Here is a 23,584-nt window from a genome sequence, read left to right on the forward strand (position 1 = left end):
TGATGCTTTTGGTGGTTATTTTTCATGTAGGAAGTCACACTAACACCCCTGAACCACCTGCATATATCTTAGAGCTAACTTTTCCCCTACCAGAAAATGATTCTGTTTAAGACTTTTAAAAAGAGAGATCGTGAATGTCAAGGTGTTATAAAAAGATAAAACATGCATCACCCATGCTCCCAGCCTCCTGCCCAGTGGGGCATTCAGGGCAGGCTTTGTTGAGCCAGTTTCATTATTGGAGAGCTTGATAAATGCTCCACTATAAGTAGCCTGGAGATTTCTTTTAGGCTCATACTGTGAACCCACTCAAGTACAGAATATCATTATATGGCTTTGTTATTAGTACTTTTTTCTAATTTTTCAATTATACATTTTTTCAAGAGTTACGGAGCCCCCAGTATTTGCAGTAACTCTCCACTACATGCATGAAATTACATGGATTTGAGTCAGGCTTTTGCAAACTACAGAGAGTTAAGAGGGTCATCCTCTCAGCTTCTCAACCCAGAAGCCTCCTTTTTTCAGCTATAAAGTGAAGAGACAACTATAAAGTCTCACGCTCATCCTTACTAGTTCCAATGTTGTACTCAAAATGGGGTGCAGAGTGTCGAAGGCCTAACACTGATCTGTGAAATATCTATTAGAGGTCTCAGGATTTCTGATAGATCCAACAAGCATCTTAAAGCCATTTGACAGTTTTGGCATCAACTTCCCGATGAACCTTCGTTATCTTTGGGAAGGAAAATCTAACTACGGTAGTCCTTCCTTATCTGCAGTTTCAGTTACCCATGGTCCACAAAGGTCCAAAAATATTAAATGGAAAATTCCAGAAATAAATAATTCATAAGTTTTAAATTTCACACTGTTCTGAGCAGTGTGATGACATCTTGTGCTATCCCTCTCTGTCCTACCCAGCACAGCAATCACCCTTTTGTCCAGAGTATCCATACGTATACTACCCGCCCAGTAGTGGCCGCCTTGGTTATCAGATTGACTTGTCGTGGTATCTCATCACGTAGGAATTTTGTCATCTTGTATCGTTATAAGAAGGAGAAGAAGGATGAGTACAGTACAGTGAGATATTTTCAGAGAGAAAGAGATCACACACATTCACATAACTTTTATTATATATTATAACATATTGCTACAACTGTTCTATTTATTATTAATCTCTTACTGTGCCTAATTTATAAATTAAACTTTATCATAGGTATGTATGTACAGGAGAAATCATAGTGCACGTGGTTTCAGGCATCCACTGGGAGTCTTGGAACACATCCAAGTTTGTAACTACTGTAGTTACAAACTCATTTTAAAATTTATGATCATAACAAGTGGGCTGCTAGTGAAATTTATGGTCCACAAGGACGATTCCCTTCCTTTTGCAAAAAACATCTAATAACCTTCTATTACCATCATTTATTCTTTTTTTTTTTGAGACAGAGTCTCACTCTTTTTGCCCGGGCTAGAGTGAGTGCCGTGGTGTCATCCTAGCTCACAGCAACCTCAAACTCCTGGGCTCAAGCGATCCTACTGCCTCAGCCTCCCGAGTAGCTGGGACTACAGGCATGTGCCACCATGCCTGGCTAATTTTTTCTATATATTTTTAGCTGTCTAATTAATTTCTTTCTATTTTTGGTAGAGACGGGGTCTCGCTCTTGCTCAGGCTGGTCTCGAACTCCTGAGCTCAAACAATCTGCCTGCCTTGGCCTCCCAGAGTGCTAGGATTACAGGCGTGAGCCACCGCGCCCGGCCCATCATTTATTCTTTAACAGAAAAATTTACATGATGCACAGAGATTTGTAGTGAATTAGTGATGATAACAAATAATACTTTGACTTGATCAGGAATTTAAAAAAACATACCTCAATGCCTTCACACTAAACTTACAAAATGGAAGGGATGGCTCTTGGTGCAATAGAGAATTCTTCACAGAAAGTTTCACGCTAGGGTTTACAGAAGCCCCTTGTAAGAAGAACTCCCCTGGTGGGTCCTTAACTTTTCAAGGCAGCGGCTTTTCATTTCCACTGTGAAATGAACCCCTTCTACATTGCGCTTACTCTAATGTCATATCCTTGATAGAGTTACTGAAACTGTTTTAGGAAGAAGGTATAAATTATAAGCAAATGAAAATATATAAATGCTAGGCTTTTAGACTATGACTGATATCAAGACAGCAACTTGAGTAATTAGATTTTGAAAGTAATTCACATGAAAGCAATAACAAGTAAAGTTGGGAATCTGCTGCTCGATTATTTAATTTCTTTCTCTTGCTCTGACTATAAATCAAAACATTCTCAAAATTGTAGGCATAGTAAAAATTGAATTAAAAAGTTCCTGGAGAATTTGGATTCAAAGTGAAATAGGTTATTTTTGTTGTTGTTATTGTTGGGTTTTAAGAAACCATCATACAGTAAATAAGGATGATCTGAATTATGACACTATTAATGGAGTTGTTAGGAAATATGTTTCTGGAAAATAATTAATGTGTTTTGACTGTGAGCAATTTAAGAACTCACCAGTGTATTATTCAGTGTGTCAGTTATTTAATGCCTCTTCACTGTATGCCTGTTTTGGTACATGGTGACATGTTTGCATCTCTGTCTCTTCTGCCAGACTGAACTCTTCCTAGGTAGGGATGGTGTCTTGTTCATTGGTTTGTCAGAGGATAGCACTGCCTCGTATACAGCAGGTGTGCAACGTACGAAGGTGCTGAGAAAAGTTCTCCTTACTTCTCTCTAACCCTCCAAGTCCCTTCTACCACCTCGAGTCTTTTGGGCCTTCACTACCCATTGCTCCCACGAAATCTCCCTGGATCACTCGTTGCATGTGGCACCTCTCTTCCCCAAATCTTTTTTTTTTTTTTTTGAGACAGAGTCTCACTCTGTTGCCCTGGCTAGAGTGAGTGCCGTGGTGTCAGCCTAGCTCACAGCAACCTCAAACTCCTGGGCTCAAGCAATCCTCCTGCCTCAGCCTCCCGAGTAGCTGGGACTACAGGCATGCGCCACCATGCCCGGCTAATTTTTTTTTATATATATATATTTTTAGTTGTCCGATTAATTTCTTTCTATTTTTAGTAGAGACGGGGTCTTGCTCTTGCTCAGGCTGGTCTCGAACTCCTGAACTCAAACGATCCACCCGCCTCGGCCTCCCAGAGTGCTAGGATTGTGAGCCACGGCGCCAGGCCGTCTTCCCCAAATCTTAAACTCCCCAGGAAGCCTTCTCTTCAAGTACATCACAATGTGATTCCCTGAGGGCCTAGACCATACCACATCCTTCTCTAAATCTACTGTGGCAGCTAGCACAGTGCTCTGAATATAAGAGGAGTTTAAAAAGTCACTGATTCGATAAACTCAGGATTTTAGAACTAGAAGAAGGACTTTGGGGATCAATTGGCATAGTGGTTCTTACCAAGAAATCTACCACCTCTTGGAGGGCATGCTGAAAAACCAAGGGAGCAATTTTAAAACTTATCAAAATGATTGTAGATGTGTGCATGGGGGTGGCACTATTAGATGACTTATAATGTCCTGCACAACAGAGAATTGCCCAGTGTCCTGAACCTTTTCATGTCCTCCCGAACATTTCTGCTTGTTTAAAAAAAAATTATAATTATGTGAGCCTAGACAGTTTCACTGTGGATTTCCAGGATTTACTTAGATTTCCAGGATTCAGCTATTGTGTAAATAAAGGGAAGATGGGACTTCCTCAGGACACCTTCCTAAGAGTGTTCGGACCATGGCTAAGAGCTTTTCACTATGTGGAAAATTACACAGCCAACCGCACTAGCAGCCGTGGTGTTGGAGCTGACACCCACCACCCCGCCTTGGTCTGCATTTATAGCAGCTGCATTCACAGTGATTCCATGTACACGTACAAATATACTTACTGAGCTCTTACTGCACAAGTCAAGTATAAAGAAACAGTGTCCACCACAGCCAGTTAACTACTGTCTGTCTTCTTTTAATTGCAAAGTGATTCATTATAAGTGGATGTGAACATCTAGCCACTTTATTAGGCTTTCTATTGTATTAATAGTTATTCCTGAATTTCTTTTTACTTTATTGAAATTTTGTTTCTAGGTAGGTTATATTAGATATAAATTTTATTTTAGGATTTGCTATAAAAATGGGGCATTGGGTCAGATAGTATTGAGAACCATTGATCTAGCAGATTTCAATATAGTTTCCTTATTTTTCAGAAAGGAAATGAGACCATAGAGAAGAAATCCACCCTAGGTCAAACGGTGGATTAAGAAGTAGCCTTTTATAGATTAATTAATGTATAGCTGTAGCACAAATAATTAATATTCCAGATTCTAATACCCTGAAGGATTATGTTTTGTCATATCATATACAAAATACCAGGAGTTAAAATAATCTGGTCTACCCTTGCTAAAGGAAAACATTTTATGGCATTTCCTTTTGTTGTGATTATCCTTCCCTTATCTCAGGTGAATTCTAGCAAAGGTGTCTATATAAAATATTTCATTAAAGTAGAATTTCCATTTAAAAAACCTGTGACTTAGTGTAGGGCTAGATGGAGGGTTTATTCTTTGGCCCCGTTCCGTCCTCCTTTGCCCCCTCCTTTGTTGTGCACCATGCAGAAGAACAACCTTTCATTCCCAACAGTATCAACAGTGTCAACGACTGCCCCAAAGAGCTCCGTGTGCATTCTTTTCCTCTGTGTCTTCCTAAGCAACTTTACTTAAGTATCACTGACCTGTGACCCCACGAAGTGCCTTTGAGGGTTCCTCGAGTATTGAGATCTTTTTCTCACGAGGGATCAGGGCTGGTTTTTCGTTGGCAGAGTCAGTGGATGAGCTGTCCTTCTCACAGCCGTTCACGTGGCCGTTCTGTATCTGTGGCGCTTGTGGCTGCAGAGGCCCTGTTTCAGGCCTCTCCGCCTTATCTTTAGCATCTTTGTTGCCTTGGTGCTGCTTAGACTTGCTTCTTTTTCTTTTATTGTTCTAGAATGAGAAACGAATGAGAAAGTAATATTATTTGGCTTAGACCCTTAAAATAAATACAACGTGAATCTGAGAGGTGAAAGTAAGATCTTTTGTGGTTCCTGGCTTACGATGGGTGAAGACACCTACATCTTTAATAACCACCCAAATTAATTTACATATCTTCTTTTTTCCAATAAGATGTATAAACTTTCATAAACAGTAAACAAAAAGGCTCCATTAAAAGGAAAAACTAACAAGGAATGGCTTAAATAGCTGACACATTATTTGAGCAACTTGGGGCTCCACATATATGAATGGTAATACAGTAATGTCTTGTGATATCCATCCTGAAAAAACTTGAATTCAGTTATTGTGCCTTTGGGGAATAGCTTTCATTTCTTAAAGTGATGATGGGGCTGGAGGAGGCAGGAGGACACTGAGGTCCTCACTGTCTAGGGAGGAGAGGGGGTAAAGGGGACGATTGGGAGGGAAAGGCAGGCAAATGGGGATGGAGAAAGCAGATCCCCAAACCAACCAGGAGATTCCTGGAATTGCTGCCACGGTCCAGGAGGTCCCAGGTAGCCACGGGATCCATAATCATCCCCCCATATTTAAGCTGGAGCAGACAACTGCTCCAAGGTAATGCCACCTGGATTTGGGTTGTACAGCTGGATCCCTGGACCTCCTGGCTGCTAGCTGAACAGCATTACGAGGCTTCATTTTATTTACTTTGAAATAACACAACACTGCATTTTATGCAACTGAAATTTTTTAGACCCCAGTATCACAGAGGTCTAAAAGTAGAGTTTTACTATATCTCCCCTAAAATGCTCTAATGGTGAATAATAATGTCAAGGAAATTAAGAAGACGTGCCTCCTAATTATGCTGTGTGCTTTACTTGACGTGTTTTTGTACCCAGTTAACAACTGGTATGGCCCAGGCCCCAGCCAATCGGAACAGACACCGACCCATCGGGAAGATTCTGTCCTACCCGCTGAATCAGTGAGTGCAGGTGAACATCACCCTGGCTTTGTCCTTCAGTACATTTAGAAAAGAAATACTAAGAAACTGTTTTGTCTTCTTAATTCTCCTCCCTACTCCTTCTCTTTTCCTTTGAAACCCATAATCATGCCCCAGTAAGTGCTCCTCCAGAGGAGTGCTGTGCGTCCAGGGGTGAAACAAACGGCCCATGGCACCTGTTCCCCTGCAACTCCCAGTGGCTTCTGGTTTTCACACCCCACATCTGCTGCGCCAGGAAGACCGTTTTCCTTCTGAACCTCCGAGAGGGAGACTCAGTAAAGAGCTGGGTCTGCAGCTGCTGTCTGCTTTTCTTTTCCCCGTCAGAGAAATTTAATACCCAAACCACACATTTGAAATTTTTCTATGTAAGTATAAATACTGCCTTTAAATCACTTGCAAATCAACTTCATCTCACACAGAAGCCTGGGAAACTACGATTAAAGACAAGCAGAGGTTATCAAAGATGGTGGCATACAGAGGTTATAAAAATCTCGTAATTCTTCCCGTTTTACGTGGAACTAGGAGGAGAAAAAAGGGGAAAGGATAATTCCAGTAATTTCAGTAATCTTGAGATTTTATGAAAGTAATACTGCGTTTCTGTTTGTTCCAAATGTGTTTCATAGGCCTGTGATCTTCCTCACAGGAAAAGGTAGACTGTGTACTGTATCCTGGGAGGGCCCAAACACAAGGCCTTGTGTGTCATGGTGGGCGTGAGTGGGATGGTTACTTTGAAAAGAGCAGTAGATTATTACTAGTGTGTGCACAAGCACACCTCACATGTGCCCAGAAGTCACAGACTCTTTGTGACTAGACAAGAAAGCAAAATAATTCGAGTGAGACAGAGAAAAATCTCCTTCCCTCTGTTCTGAAGGAGCAGTGTGCCGGTGTTCAAGAAGGCCCCTGACTTACGGTTCTAAGGCATTTTCTTTTCTTCTTTTATTAAAGATCTACCATAGAATTCAACCCAAAAAGTATATCAGGGCAGCCTTGGAGAAATTCTTTCAGGTGGAAACACATGTGAGCACAGATGTAGAGCTTTTCTATCATCTTTTAAACACTCCTTAATTTTTTTCTTTGTGCTACTGGATATGTTCAGGCAAGTTCATGTTTTGAATCCTTTAAATTCTCTGGCTGGGCTCCCCTTAATACTTAAAAAGAAAAACAAGTCTGGGACTTCTTAAGCACACCTGGTAGTTAAAAACACCGAACAGAAAATAAGGGCATTAGTAGTAAGAATGGCTGGTAATTTAAGAGAGTCACGAATTTGGAAGCTTTCTGGGTGTATATATTAACATATTTGAAAGAAGTATAAAATTGGCAGCCTTGTTAAATGATAACAACTATGAAGACTTTGACTGAAGATTTTACTAACTTAAAACCAATATTAATCTTACCTTCTTTTTTCCTGTCATATTCCATTCTTTTAGAACTTGAATTGCACTGCCTAGACAAAGACAAAGAATCTTCAACAAACATTCACATAATAAAACACCACACAAAATTCATCTCTGTCTTTCCATCTTGGTAGCAATTTTTTTTTTTTTTGGCTTTTTCATTTGTTTTGATACATCCTACCTTAATAAAAATGCCAGTTTCATTTTTTATTTCCCAGATTTTCATTTAATTCACTGCATGATCTTGGTTTTATCAAAGTATTAAGCCTCACTACATGAAGCTTACTATTTTATCATTATATTGTCTTAGGGAAAATGAAATATATCTTCAGAATTTTTTGATAGCTTCATTGCCATAGGTAGAATTAAAATTGTTCTGTTTGATATATGAATAAAGATACCTATAATCTTCTGAACCAAACACGGGACTCTGAATATTATTAATCACAGCTTTCTTTTGGCCATTCCTTTTCTTTTTCTGCTCCTACTCATTATGTTCACAACTTGCAGGGGGATGAGGAAGACAGATTATATGATGTGAGTTTCTCTCGAGGCACTGTGGATGGGGATGGGACGTGGTCTTTACAAGGCTTCTACCTTGAAATGAAAGAGGTTCATTAAATGGAGAGTTGGTCCCAGTTTCTGTCCATCCCATTCACATACATATGTGGAACTGCACTGACCCAGAGGAAAACACAGCCTGATTAAATTAAAAAAATATTTTTTAAAGAAATGTTTTATTACTGGTCAGCGACAATCAGTGTTTCCACACAGTTTAACAAAGTTAATTAATTCATTTCAAATATAATAGAGGTAATTTCAAGAACAAGTATATTGGTAATGAGTACATCAGTTGTTTCCAAATAAAGAGGTACAGTACTACTGAAAGAAGGTACCTCTTAAATGCAGTCTTTGAGCAATTGTAAGCATTCTCATACAATCTTATACTAATAGCTCTCTACAAGGAGTGTGTTGGCTAAACAAAGATAAACTTCAGGCTGGTCTTTATGACAGATTTCAAATTAGTAGGGTCCCAATTATTGAGTCTACTGTCACTCTTAGAGAAGCAGAAGGCCATACAGCTTTGACTTATGTTTAGACAGGCTAATTATTCCTATCTATTTAAAGTTTCCAATCCAATGCCCCTCTTAGACTTGTTTGAGTTACATGTACTTGAAATAGTAAGATTGCACCTAGGAGTAAGCTATAATTCAGACTTTTTATTAACTGGGCTGGTCTATCTCTGATTTGCTACGAGAATTAATGTTTCATAGTATTTTCCTTTTGAATAACTTTAGAGAGTCACTTTCATTAGGTTTCTTGGTAAATCACTCTAGTGGTTAACAATAATTAGGGTAGTTCTTATAGCTAAGCTTCAGTTTTCTAAATAAAATTAAATTTTAAAAAATGTTAAATACTGTTCTTTTTAATCAGAAGAAGGTGGTGAGTTGCTTACTTTCGTAACTGCAATATTCAATTAGTCCTCTAATTTTCATATTTTGACATAAATTCTATTTATAATTTGGACAAGGAGCTTTAGAGAGTAATTCTGAAGAGGAAATATCCATATTTACAGAGAATTTTAAAACTGTTATTATTAAATTTTAATTATACTCAAACTACTTGGAGTGTTTTTTAGTTATTTGGAAACAGTGCTTTGCATACACCTCATAAATGACTCCTAACAAATATTTTCTACTCTCATTGGTTTTTAAACAAGTTTTCCTATTGGTCCCCAACCAAAATGATAGGAGGGTTCTCAGTAATCAATGAGTTTTATTAATGAGATCTCAACATTGACAAGGTGAACATTTCAAGGAAAAGCCAGGTGCTCTATTTAAATACAAACAGATTCGATGGCAGTCCATCAGTTACTGCGCGTCTGTGCATCTCATCAAGGTCATTCTGCAATAAAAACTTTCACGGTGGGGAACGCGGGGGCCTCAACCCAAGTATGGGTACGAAGGAATGGGGATAATAACCTTTTTCCGTTCCTAAAGCTTTTTTCCATGCAAGTGATGTTGGCAAGTGAAACCTGAAAAGGGAACTTAGCTGGGCCAGGGCGTGCATATTTCCAAAAATTTTTTGAGACAAATTATACCTAATGTTGCAAAGTCAGATTAGTATTGCATTCTCTACTATTTTTTCCCTATGACTAAAGATTCTCTGTCTGTTAGTATACGAAGCAGAGGAAAACAGTGAGAAAAGTTACGTGCTGTAGATTTGCCTGCAGGTCTATTTTGAATGATAATCATTTGTTAATTCAGTTAGGACACTAAACCTTGACTGCTGATATCAGAATGTAAGCATGTTGCTTGGTTCCAAGATCTTGCCCTGAAATGCAATTATACTTGCAGAAACTCAAGAAGGTTATTCTACTTCTAGGAAGATAAGTAAATCAAACTGTCCTTGACAAATAAAGTGTGAATATTAATAGGATACAACTGAGACATGTGCTGGCAGGTCTTCCCAGACCTTATTTGTCAGATTATATGTAGCTGGTCCAAATTTACAAAATAGAAACTAATACCAGACAGAAGACATATGATAACTAAGGACAGGTAAGAGATCTTTGTTCAAAACTGAAACTCGTTTAATTTGATTAGGATAGAATTTCCCCACAATTGATAGGTAGTCTAAAGCACTAAGCTGTAAATTTATAAGATAAACATATTCCTGAGACTTTAGATTCTATGATACCCCTGACAATGGACTGTCTAAACAATATTTTTTTTTCAAGAAAGCAAAAAGGTTTTCAAGGTAGATAAGATAAATTAATATTCTGATTAATTGAAAAGTCATACACTAATGACATTAAAAGATAAACCAATCCTCTAGACCACATAAGCATCAAGGACAAGGATTCCAGTCACACAGCCAAGTAGAATTGTGCTGATTGAAGAAGTGAGAAGGCGCTCTGGGTCAGGAAAGAAGTACATTATCCTCCATTCACAAGGACATCACCAAATAAAGGATGTCTAAGAACAAGCTGGAAGGGCTGCTAGACAAGGAAATTAGAAGCCCGATAACCAGTTTTTCTTTAAAAACTATTTACAATCCCTTTTATTTCAAATGAGGGCTAAAGAACTTCCAAATTCTGCTCTTATTGAGTATGTCCATGTGTTTTTAAAGCCTAGCATATTTTTACGAGAACTAAAGTATTGGTAACTGATATTCAGTTCATTTAAAGGGAAAAATATGGAATATATGGAATATTTAGTTCCAACATCTTCAGCTCCAGGGGACATGTATACCCACCATCCACAAAGGCTTGCACGGCTTTATCCACATTAAAATCAAATTGTTGTAGCACCAGGACTATTTCATTATTGCTTTTGTTGGGAACAACTGATCTGACTGCATAGATCTGTAAAGGAAAAGGAAAGAAAAAGAAAGGCAAACATTTGTAAATATTTTTCATCTATACATCACCCACTGGATAGAATTATAACTGTTAGAAAGGCCTTGAAAAGCCACCTAATCCATCTTGCCATCAAGCCTATCAAGGCATTGCAGATCAGTGAAATTCATCTTGGTAATTACCCTGATACCCACTTTATTTGTGTACACATTTTCACAAAGATCTCCTTGTAGGACTGTAGGAGCAAGTGTGAAAAGCCAACTCTGGTTTTGCAATCTGCCCTCTCCCAAGACTACACATGTATACAAGATGTGTTTTCAGTGAGGACACAGAATCTTTTTCTGTCTCAGGCTTCCTTTCCACTGGCTCAGGGGGTATCTTTAGAAGCCATACAGAAATAGCCTCATGCCTCAGCTTCTCTATCTGCCCAGTAGAAACAGCCATCTCCGGGGTCACAGAAGTGTGCCACGAAACTCCATTAGTGTTTATACAGATACAAAAATGTGGGGCATTGTATTTTTGAAATGGTAGTCTTAGGATCACACAGAAAATGTTCTCAAACACACTTCTGAAAATCAAACATTTCAAATTTTAAAACTATGCCCTGTAGGATGTTTAGTAGCAAAAATTAAAAAATAACTAAATAAAATAGTAAAAGTAAATATATGTATGAGCTAAGGATTTCAATAGGTTACCCCTGATATTCAGTGTTTAATGACCTATATCCATTTCTTAGTCAAATTTAGCATGTATTCTTTCTTCCTGCCTATTAGAACTAACTGACTTTTATTTCAGAGAATTTTCAATTACTACAGAACGCTGTATCTATTTTAGTGAAACGTGGAGCAACCCAGTTTTCTATCAAAGGGATTACTGAAGCTGCTACTGAAAAATACTAGAGTACTGCATGATACAAAGGTAAGTGATCATTAAAACACCGTACATTCTTTACATGTTTTCATCAGTGGTTAGATAATGACCAGTGACTTTTAGAGTCAAATGCAGTTTAGTGTAATTGGATTCATGGAATATGGATTATATGGGTATAGTATATGTAATGTGATGTTATTGACCAGAACATTTATTTGAGCAGTACAGCCTTATTTCCCGATTATGTTAGAAAATAGGCAGCCTACTCCATATAGATCTGTATGTGAGAGTCTTTAGGTTGTAATGAGAAAGCAGCATGAGCTATGGGTATATGACTTGCAGAGGTGCTGACCCTATAGATCAGAAAGCTGGTTTCGAATCTTGACATTTATAAATGCTAAATATTTGGGTTTTACTGAGGATTCTAACACAATATATATTTGTGTACATGCGATTGAAGATTCCTTTGGTTATTTTCTATTCTCACATTCGATGGTTCTTAATTCTTTTAGCCTCCATTAAAAAATTAACTTTTTCAAATCTAAGTTATTTCCCACTTTTTCTCTGTACTCTCTTTAAAAATCCAGTTTAGTGAATATGTTTTGAATGTCTATTGTTTGACGAGACGCCACACTTTCTGGAACTCAGAGACTAGAAGGGGATAAACACACTGATCAAAGGATCACACAAAATACATATACTTTGTGTATAAGTGCTATAAAATTGTATGAGAGGGACATTTGACTTTATGTGATGTGCTGAGACCTGGAGGATGAGTGAGAAGAGATGGTGGGAGGGGAAGGGGAAAGGCATTTTGGGCAGAGGGAACGGCATGAGTGAGGAGTGAGGCACAGATGAAGAACAGCTGGGGGTGAGTTTGGAGGGGCAGAGGGCAAGGCTTCTAGAGTACACGATGGGGCCAGAAGTGGGTGGGGACCGGATCCGGCAAGGGCTGTGAGGCTATGCAAGCGATGTGGGTCTCCTGAGCATCCCTCGGCTAGCCAAGATGGGGAGAACAAAAACAAAAGCAAAACCCCCACATCCAGCCCAGGAAGGTCATTAACAGAGTATGTCCAACCATAAACAATATTTGCCTCGTATTTACCAGTGCACTGGAGTTAGTATAAAAATTACACGTTACCCCTCTAATATTGTTCTTTTAAAGAAAATCTAGCATTTCAAGCCATCATGGTTCAGCTCATATTATACAAAATTTCTTAATAATCACTGTCATTATTATCACATCAGGCATGCCCTTCTAAATAATACAGTGCTTAGTTATTAATTACATTAACTACATTATAGTTACATTAGACCAAAGTTTGCAATGCACCTACATAGCTGTGTGAATACTGAAGACCCAGAATTATGGAATAAACATAAAAATAATTGCTCTCTTGCTTCCAATCCCTCCCCTGCAAAACACAATACATTTTATTACATTAAGGCGAAACACAAAATAAACCACTGTTTGTAGAAACACTTCCTTTTTAGATGTTTATACTGCTCTTGACTATCTTCCTTTAAAAGAAAAAAAAAACAACCATAGCCAGATGTGCACAGAAAACATTTTGTATTCTTCTTATTTTATATATCCTAGTTTTGAACGTATCCTTAGAAAATGGTCCATAACTGACTCCTGATATCAAATCTAGCTAAATATTGGATACAATTCCCAGAGGAAGATATTTAATTAAGACATGTATTTCAAGTTTTACAGAAATGAAAAAAAAAAAAGAGAGAGAAAAAAACAGTTTCTGCCTATCTTGGATATTACATAGTAATGCTGAATTCTAGTGAATTTCGGGGCCAACCTCTGTGTCTGCTTTAATCACTGGGCTTGGCTAATGTGAAGAGAGCAGCATTGTTTCCCAACCTTGTTATTTATAAATTCACTACATTTATTTTCCTACAGAAATGCTTTTGAGAAAGATGGAGAAATCGTGTGCACTCCTGTGTGCACATAAAAATACAGGAACCTCACTGTGTCACTATTCGTGACTCAGCAGAATCATGAAGGGTTGATTGAGCATGTTCATCTGAAACAGCGCTCATTACGAAGCAGCTTCAAACACCAGGCGAGGATGACCAGAGCAGTGTTACAGTGAGGCTGTGCTGCCGGGCTGCCTCTGAGTTGGAAACGAAGCTTCTGAGGATGGATGCTCCCGGAGGAATGGATCAATCAATGCGTGACTAATGGTAGTTTGCATACGGAGAACTCATAAAATTCACGCCCGCAGCGGCTGTTTTGCCGAGGCTGTTTCTGGCACAGCCTCACAGGCGCAGCCTGGACTGCGATGCCACAGCTCGGGCGGGTGCGCCGGCGGCGCAGCTTCTCCACACCTAAGCCGCTGCGAGAAGCTGCACTTTAGTGCACGCCCGCGGGGCTCTCACGCCGTAAGCAGAGTGGTCCCATCGGGCACCCGCTCTGGCTGTTGGTGGACAATCAAGACTGCTAGTTAGCGGTTCATTTAGCAACTGCTCTCTACCTTTCCGAAATTACGTTCCCCTGTTTTGCTTCTACTAATTTCAGTCTGGTTTGGCAACGTCAATTTGCTATCTAGAAATAGCACGTTGTTTTGATGTTACCTTTCGAGCGTTTTAACCTCGATTCTCTCCTCTCTCTGGGGCTTCCCCATCTGGCTCCGCAGGCTCTGCCCGGTTCTGCTCCCTGCACTAAGCAGGCAACCAGGCGGTGTGACTCCTTTGGACACTTCCCCCATTAACCTACCTCCCCGGTCCCCGTTGTCTGGTTTAGCAGCTGTTAACAGATTTCGTTGGTCACACTGTGAATTTTGAGGGCCTGTCTGTGATGACTGCTTAGAAATTCTTCTTGGCTTCCCAATGAACCACTTCAACTGCATCTGAGTTTCAAACGTGGTTCTGACCAAAGTTTTCAATCCACCTACACAGTTGTGTGATTCAGCAAAGAACCAGCATTATCAAATAACCATAAAATAACTGCTCTCTCTGCTTCTGACTCTCCCCTGCAAATTCATTCTGAGGTGGCTGCTCTTTCTGAGGTTTAGTATTATCACGACCATTTTGCTCCCTTCCTTAAGAATTTAAGAATAAAATGAAATTCAAGACCATCAGCAACTGGGCTGCTCCAACTTGCTTTCCAAATGTCCCTCCCACTCTACCCCTTCACAGCCAAGCTTCTCAGGCCCAGTTTACCTCCCCTCCCCACACCCTGCATCTGTCCCGGACGGTTCCTTGGACCTGAAACGTGTCTGCTTGTCTGAATCTTACATTCCAGCAGAGATGCCGTGTGTTCTGTGAGGTCCTCCTCGATACTCTCTGCTGGAAGTCATCCCTGCCTCAACTCCCATAGCCCTTGGTCGGTAGGTGTCTTCTAACCCTTAGCACCTTTTCCTTTATAGCCCAAGTATTTGTGTGCATGTTGTGTCTCCTAGATAGTAAGCAATGTGAGAGCAGAATCCTCGTCTGTCATTTTTGCACAATCACCATGCCCACCCCTGAGTGACTAATGTGGTTCAGATAGTAGTTATGTAATACATACTTACCCAGGGAGAGAATGCCAACTTATAGCCATACTAGGCTGCTTCTTTGAGTCAAAGGAAGACTCCAGCAGCGCGTGTGGATGGGGACCACCCCAGCACTCTGCTTCTACCAGCCACGGTAACGGGGCGGCTCTCACTTGACCGTGATGTGACTAAGCGTTACACGGCTAGGGAGAACATATACGTGTTCTTTAAACCTCAGTAACAGAGATTGGAAGAAGATCTATGAGACTTCTAAATTCTTACAATTTTACTTCTATATAATAAGGTATCATGGTATTTTGTGGAGTGTAAAAAATATGAAAAAGCTCAGTAACTGCCTATCTATCCTTCCAAATCACAGCTCAGTAGACAGACATGGGTTGAGCCTCACTAAGTGACAGGAACTGAGGATACAAAGAAGACCCAGATATAGTTTTGCTCTAAGGAGGCACAGTCTAGCAGTGGAGCCAGAAATGCCTATCATAAAGTATGTAATAAGTACTACACTCTCTTTATGAACAAGGTACTGTGGTACTACAGAGAAGGAGGCAATTAAGTTTGCCCGAGTAGGGGAGAATACTTTATAGAGGAGAGAGCCAAATGTCGTGGAAAGAGCTCTGGAATTAAACAGACCTACGTTCTAATCTTGGCTCTGTGACATGCTAGCTCTATGACCTTGGGTGAACTACTTAAATCCTTGAAACTTGGTTCTGTGGCTGTAAAATGAGGATATTATCTGCTAGAGTCTCTGTAAAACAGAAAGAGATGATGATGCAAGTAAAGTGTCTGACACAGAATGTGGCATATATTAGCTGCTCAATAAATTTTAAAAAGAAAAAAAGTGTGAGCATTTGCATTGGGCCACGATGGAGAAGGGTCTCTCTAGGTGTGGCTTTGAGATTAAAAGACCACATGGCTCAAGTATCAGTCAAGACTCATTTGGGGGAGATTGCCCTGTACACCCCCCTTCTTAGGGAGCCTCCTTCCTCCACAGCCTTGCTAAGAGGTCACTGGATCCAAGACTCTGCCCCCACTGCACCCTCCCACAGGTACCATAAAGAAGTCCATCTTTAGGGTGGCTAACATGTGCTTTTGTCCTCCTCTTATTCTTTCATTTAATTATTTACTAAATGTCTACCATGATCAGGTATTGCACTAGTGGCTGGGTACGGGAGTAACAAAACATATGGTCACAGCCAAACCTAGATAGGGAAACAGATGTAAACACGTAAATTAAAAAAATCTCTAACGGCGATTCATGCTAAGTGAGTGCTATGAAGGAAGCAATCGGAATACAGTGACAATGCATCCCAGGGGTCAGGAAGTGGCCTGGCTAGAAAAGACAAAGTGGGCCACCCAGACTCTGTGCCTTGTGAGTCTGAGCTACTCAACACAGAGGGAGAGAAGCTGGAGTGGGGATGAAAAGGGGCTGGTCTCGGAGCTGCCTCATTTTCTTTCTTTCCTGCTTCTTTAACTTTTCCTGAAGTCCCAGGAGACTTTGCCAAACCTTTATAATGGTCTTTTTTTTACTTGCACTAGTTTGTGAGGGTTTCATTTTCTAGAGCAAGTATCGAGTGCCTGAAGGCAACATTAGTAGCTAGGGCTGAAAGTAAAAATAAATAAAGCCAAATAATTAATCCAATTGGCGAAGGTGAGAAACAGAAGATTCTAAAGAAAAGTCCAGTTAGGATGTGAATGGCCGATGGGAGAAGAGAGGCCCCGGAGCCTAGCACACGCGCCTCTTCCAGCACTGATGTTACCATCCTCATTTACTTACATGACTACTTGTCTCCTGAATGACAGGGAAGTGTGTTTTGACATCCACAGGGTTTAGGACAATGGGTGGCATTCAGCAGACGATTCATAAATGTTTGTTGAATGTATGAATGACTGACCACATCAATAAAAGGAAGCAGGGAGTCAAGAAAGATGGTTCACATATCTGAGCTTTATTTATCCATTTTTCTTAGTGAGCCTCTAATTCAACATAAAGTATTACACAATATTAAAAAGCGTAATGGATTCGAGCCCAAAATGTACGCAGTGCCTCCTAGGTGCCAGGCACAGCATATGGCTGGCTCTTGCCTTGAGGAGCTTGCAGTCTTGGAGGTGAGCTTAATCTTATCCCTAAATAAGGACAGCAGTCAAACAGCCAGCAACCTCCTTCTCACACCAACAAGAACCGGAGTTATTTATGGGTTTGCCATTCCTGTAACTTTGAAAGGAATTTTATAATCAGCTTTGGTCACATTTTTCAAACACTGAGCCATTCAGAGATGCCTTAAAAACGGCTCATCTGTGTACGTTTTGTTTCACTTGCTGGGCCACTAATATTATCTACACACTAATGAAGGCAGTTCTCCCATGAATCTTCTTGCGGGAAGAAAATACGCTTTGCAGACCAGTACCTTTGCATCATGGATAATTCCATAATTTAATTGCCTTTTCCAACATCTATTTCCTGCCAGCAAAAAATACGCACGAGGTGTTGTCATGTTCTACTTGGCTGACTTTTGGGGAATTAACACTAGAGGTATGAACAAAAATTAAGTTTTTTTGGCAGGAAACCAGGATTAGAAAGAATAACGAAGATTTGAAGATGGAAAAAAAATGTAGTTTTCATAGACTCGTGCCATGGGAAGTTTAAAGTTGGGAGGATATTAGAGATAGTCTAGTAGTGGCTTCTCAAATTTTAAAATACATTCAAATTGCCTGGGGATCTGGTTAGAATGCAGATTCTGATTCAGTGGTGGGGGTGGGGGGTGGTGCTGAATTCTGCATTTCTAATAAGCTCCCAGGTGATGGAGATGCCACTTATCCAGGGATGCGGTAGGCAGCATAATGCCCCCCAAAGATGTCCATGCCCTCATTCCCTGGAACCTGTGAACATGTTAGATTATGTGGCAAATTGAGTTTGCACATGGAATTAAGGTTGCTAATCAGCTGACCTTGAGATGGGGAGATCATCCCGGATTATCTTAGTGGGCCCAGTATAATCACAAGGATCCTTATAATTGGGTGGAGACAGAAGAGAGTCAGCACAAAAGTGATGTGACATGAGAAAGCCCTGCCCAGCTATGTTGGGTTTGAAGATGAAAGGGGGCCGTGAGCCAAGGAACACAGGCGGCTTCTAACAGGTAGAAAAGGCAAGAAAGCGAATTCTCCCCTAAAGTCTCCAGAAAGGAACGCAGCCCTGCTGACACTTTGATTTGGGCCCAGGGAGACCTATTCTGACTTCTGACCTCTAGAACTGTAAGAAAATAAATTGTGTTGTTTTAAGCCACTAAGTTTGAGGGGATTTGTTACAGCAGCAATGGAGAACTAATATAAGGGACCACACTTTGAGGCACAGACGTCTACACCTTTCTTCCTTCTTCCTAATATGAAGATGTCCTTCTCTGTGTCACCAACTATCCTCCTTTTTAAAAAACATACCTTCCAGATGGCAGCTCCCTCCCCCCACAAAGATTTGAGGCAATTCTAGCTATTCACTCATTCAAGCCAGATTTTGTGACAGAAAGTAAGGTGAATCTGATACCATCTTTGCCCCCAAGGAGCTGACGAACAGTAGGAAAAATAAGGGAAAGTCATAAATAACAACCGTGTCTTTCTGATAACGAAGTCCTCTCTGAATCTCACCTGCCCTGAATTCTTTCTTTCACGAACCTGAACAAGTTTCCTTTATCTTTTACCTCGACTCCGGAACAAGCCTCCCAGTTGGATTCTCTGGACGGTTTCTCCTCTCTCCAATCCATCTTAAAACAATCACTGCACAACTAATCTTCCCAAAGTGCTTGAGCATGTTCACTGATGGAGGGAGGAAAGGAGCCAGAAATGAGAAAGAATTTAAAGAGGGAAAGAGAGGAGACAAACTATGAAACAAGGTCCCAGAGGAAATGAGAGAAAATGGTTATCGAAACCCATGTGGAAAAGCAAGCTTTGGAAGGGAGGAGAGATGCTTCTTTTTCTCTTTCTAAGAATTCTGAGAAAGGAGGGAAGGAGAGAAAAGGAGAATGAAGATTCAACAAAAAAATTTGAGATTGTTAAGAGGAAAATTTATGGAAATCATTACTCTGAGTGAGTTTTTGAGTTTGCTTTGGAGCTTAAAAAGTGGACAAAGGTTTAGAGCTGCCCTCAGGGGAGCAAGATGGGAAACGGCCTCGATGAATGAAAGAATGCCAAGCACCCCAAAGGTCCACGATGCAGGATAGCACACAGTAGTCACGGTGCCGATCAGCGTGGCTTTCCCTGGCAATTCTCAACAAGTCAGAAGCAGGAGCAGAGGAAAGGAACGACCCAACATTACAAACTGTAAGAGACACAGTGATACCTCCCAGGGCTCAGTGGGGCTGAGTACCATTAAGGCATCTGTGGTCTGCGAAGTGGAAGGATGAATTGGGAGACCAGAGAGAGGCTAAGGGACGACAGATCCCGTAGAGAACAAAGAACAGATGTTAAAGAGAGCGAGAGGATGCCAGAGATCGATTAGAAAGACGTGGCCAGAGAGAGGATGCTAGATATTGCTAGTCCTTGGTCCTAGTGCTGCCTTCTGGTGTGTAAGTATGACCTTTTTTTCTACAGACCAGCCCTTCGCTTTTTTAAAAGAAGCAAACTGTTCCCCAGAATTCCATATTTATGGAATTTTTCATAAACTGTGCTTCCAAATTTTTTATCATCTGGTCAAGCTCTTCTGAGTGTATCCTGTTAAAATGTGATCCGCTAACAGAGGCACATTCCAGAGTGGCTGGATTATAGCAAAGGACTGTGGGACCTGTACCTGCCTTGGTTGGGCCCCATTTATCCATTAAAGAAAGGAGTCTAAGATAGCATTAGCACTTTTTGGAGCCACTAGCTCAAATGGAGCTTACTTGCCACTAACTCTCCCTAGATTGTTTCTGTGACAAATACCCCCTTGTCCTATACTTGTGCAATGACTAAAACACGAGAGTAGGATTTTACATGCGTCTTTGTTAAATTTGTTAAATGTAAGTTCTGACTCATCACTCCAGCCAGCTGTTACCTTTTGGAACCTTGCATTTTGCCACCAAAAACAGGAATGCATAAACCATTCCTTCCAATTTGTATCATTTAAAAATTAGTTGACATCTTCTATATCTTACAAGATTTGTTGATTTGAATTTTGTATAGGCAAGAGCCAAGTACAGAGGCCACAGCGTCACCACAGGAACTTCCCTCAAAGTTGACATTGATCATATGTTTTTATTCATTCCTTCAATCAGTCACAATGTACAGACTCCAAAGCCAGACTGCAGGCATTGACAGATACATTCCCTGACTTGCCTTGGATTTATCATCTAGGTAGGCAGATGTTTGATGAAGTCTCTAATGGAGGACTCATTCTAATCGAGAGAGTCAGGGAAGCCCCCTCCGAGGACCGAAGTTAGTTTCACCTGAGAGTGATGGTTAGTAGCACTAGAGTTAGGTGAGGGGAATGGAAGAAGAGATGGAGTGTTCCAGGAAGAGTGTACAACATCTACGGACGAGCAGGACTGACTGACTAGAAAAGCATGCTCAAAGGAATAGAAGCCCACATTGCTGGAGCATTAAGTGTGAAGAGGAAGGACACTGTGGATGAAGGTGGAGAAAAAGGCATGGGGCAAGTAGGCAAGGCTCTGCACCCCAGATTATTATTCCGAGTCTTATTCTAAGGGTGCATCATTGCCCTTATGGAAGGAGCATGATATTTTTGTATTTGAGGTCATTCTGGTTTCTTTGTGCATGAGCTGGAGGAGATCAAATGGATGCCAGGTAGGATTCTAACACAGCGTCTGGGGGAGAGAAAATGGACTGAGATGGGGCAGTGTAGAAACGGACTCACAAATGACTTGGGAGGAAACAACTGATTTGTCTTTAACTAGATGCAAGGAATGAAGAAGACGGAGGAAGGTGGATGACTCTGGGTTTCTGGCTTGAGCATCTATGTGGCTGGTGGAGTCACTCCCAAGGAGGGAGCAGTGGTGGAGACAGAGCACTATACCTGAGGGGACCAGCCTTACTCTCTGAGGAGCCTGTGAGACATCCATGTCTGGCATCCAGGAAGCAGCTGAATCTATGAATCTGGAGCTCCAGGGAAGAACTGAGCCAGGGATAGACATTTAAGCACTGTTGCAACAGAGTAGTTGCCCCTCCTCCCATAGATATGGAAGTGTAAAATTTAGAGTGGGGAATATATAACAGAGAGAATAGTCTGAAAAAAAAAATGGCAAAAATTTACTGTCTCTTTAAAACTTCCCCCACTCTTTGAGAACTGCAGCCTGGCCTGCATCCCTGAAGCAGGTTAAGTCCTTTGTTAAAAGGGATAACTCAGCCATCCCAAGCAGCTCCGGCCCCCCAGGTGGGCAGCTGGCAGAGGTCACCGGCTTTTTCTTTGGCAGAGATGGGACAATTAGAATAGTTAACCACAGTAGCGTCGAACTCAGGGGCCCTCCCTCTAAAAGCTCTGTATTTCTGCTTATGTTCAGGAAATTTGGATTTTGAGACATAAGGTCTAACATTTTTCCTCCTTTGCTGGCCAAGTAATAAAACTTCTCTTTCTTCCTCCCCAAACCACTTGTTCTCATTCTTCTGATGCAGCCTCGAAGACAAGTGCCGAGCTTTTGGCTATACTGTCAGCTTCAAACAGCAGTCTCAATCCGAGCTGCAAACTGGAAACACCTGTTGAGTTTTTAAAACATACCTATACCTGGGCCCCACCCCAGACAATCAAATCTGGGACTTTTTTTTTTTTTTTTTAAGTCTTCCCAGTGACTCTAATATCCATTTAGACTTGAGAACCATAAGTGAGAAATATAATGGAAATCATAGATAGCTAAGGGATAGGGGATAGCTTCTGCTTCTAACTTAGAATATTCAGTAAAATCTTTCCTCTCATTTTCTTTGAAATTTAAGGTCTCCACTTAGGGGGAAAATGGTAATTATTGACATCCACACTCCCTGTGAGTTTTTTTTTCTTGCTCATTCACAGAATTTTTCCAATAAAGAGTACCATAAAAGTATAAGTCACTATTATCTTTTAATCAATATCAGAATAAAGGAGTTAATTACCCTTTAGTCAATACCAGAATAAGGGGGTTAGGTTAATCTCTAAATTATATTAACCTTGGATGTTTCTTCACTGTGGCATAGAGCAAGCAGGTCATCTAAACACCATGGGAACTAGGAACACACTCCCTTTTTGGAAGGAGTTTATTTGTTCACCCACATACCATTTTTTATTTTAACAAGTTTGACCAATTTTTAAAAAGCACATTGGCTTAAACATCAGTCAAAGTTATCATCTGACTAACCAAATCTTGTTTTCCCAATGACTTTATGTTTTTTTGTTTGCTTTTCCTCTAAAGGCATTAAAAAGAATCAAAACTAGTTTGTGCATTCAGCCTTAGTTGGATTACTAAAATTGCAATTTGAGCCAATAAAAATTTTAAAGACCACTAGCAATTGTCCATCAATGGAAAGTGGATAAAGAGAATGTGGTGTATACATACAGTGGCATAGTATTCCACCAAAAAAGAAGGAAATCCTGCAGTGTTCGGCATGACAACATGGATGAACCTTGAGGACATTATGGTGAGTGAAATAAGGCAGTCACAAGAATAACACTGCATGATTCCACTTATATGAAGCATCTAAAATAGTCAAACTCATAAAAGCAGAGAGTAGAATGGTGGTTTCCAGGGCCTGCAAGGAGCGGGGATGGGGAGTTGCTGCTCAGTGGGTATAAAGTTTCAGTTATGCAAGATAAATCAGTTCTAGAGGCATGGTGCCTAACGATACGGGTATTGAGCACTTAAAAATTCCAGAGGGTAAATCTCAGGTTCAGTGTTCTTAACACAGTAAAAAAAAGAAAAGAAAAACATTAACTTTAGGTTATGCAATTGATCCTCAATCATTTCAATACATTTTTATTGATAATTATGTTCAAGTATTGGGAAGCAGAGTTCTGAAGGATCCTTACGACAGAAATGCTATGCCAGCAAGCCATAAATGGACCTCAGAGATGATTTAATGAAGTTCTTTTATTTTGTAAGAAACTAAAGTATGGAGAGGTTATGAGGCAGTCAGTTTGTGTCAGGACTCAGGCTGGCACTAAGGTTCTCTGATCTGCAGCACTGTCCCCTTTTTTGGTCTTACACAGTGCCTACAAGGTGGGAAAGCCCATGGATTCATCCCATGTTAGAGCTGGAAAGGATTTTGGAGATCATCTACATGAGTCCCCTCATTTGGCAGATAAAGACACTAAAACCAAGAGAGCTGACACAATGTACAGAAGGACACAGTTTTTCAGTAGAATTAACATGTCCCTTTGTTACTTTCAGTGTGGTCAGAAACAGAGTATACTTTTAATAGAAAATAAGATTACTAAACCATTGTTTACCCTAGAAATTGAGAAAATTTCCCAGACCAATGGCAGTACGGCTCGCTCGGCTTGCTAAGGGCAGGGAAATTCTAGAGTTTGCATTTTAA

At 40.4% G+C, this 23,584-nt stretch overlaps 1 protein-coding gene across 5 annotated transcripts in view; it reads right to left on the bottom strand.

The window, feature by feature from the left end:
• SPATS2L (spermatogenesis associated, serine-rich 2-like) overlaps positions 1 to 23,584 on the bottom strand; it is a 167,209-nt gene that overhangs the window by 60,075 nt on the left and 83,550 nt on the right. For all 5 annotated transcript variants that reach the window (XM_012655407.1, XM_012655422.1, XM_012655430.1 and 2 more), the window contains 3 exons: positions 10,622 to 10,730; positions 7,364 to 7,413; positions 4,720 to 4,966 (listed from right to left, as the gene is read on the bottom strand). In XM_012655407.1, the coding sequence (XP_012510861.1) occupies positions 4,720 to 4,966; positions 7,364 to 7,413; positions 10,622 to 10,730 (406 nt within the window). The remainder of the gene's footprint in view (positions 1 to 4,719; positions 4,967 to 7,363; positions 7,414 to 10,621; positions 10,731 to 23,584) is intronic.

The sequence above is a fragment of the Propithecus coquereli genome, unplaced genomic scaffold (genome assembly GCF_000956105.1).
Source record: "Propithecus coquereli isolate 6110/MARCELLA unplaced genomic scaffold, Pcoq_1.0 Scaffold113, whole genome shotgun sequence".
Classification (NCBI taxonomy): domain Eukaryota; kingdom Metazoa; phylum Chordata; class Mammalia; order Primates; family Indriidae; genus Propithecus; species Propithecus coquereli.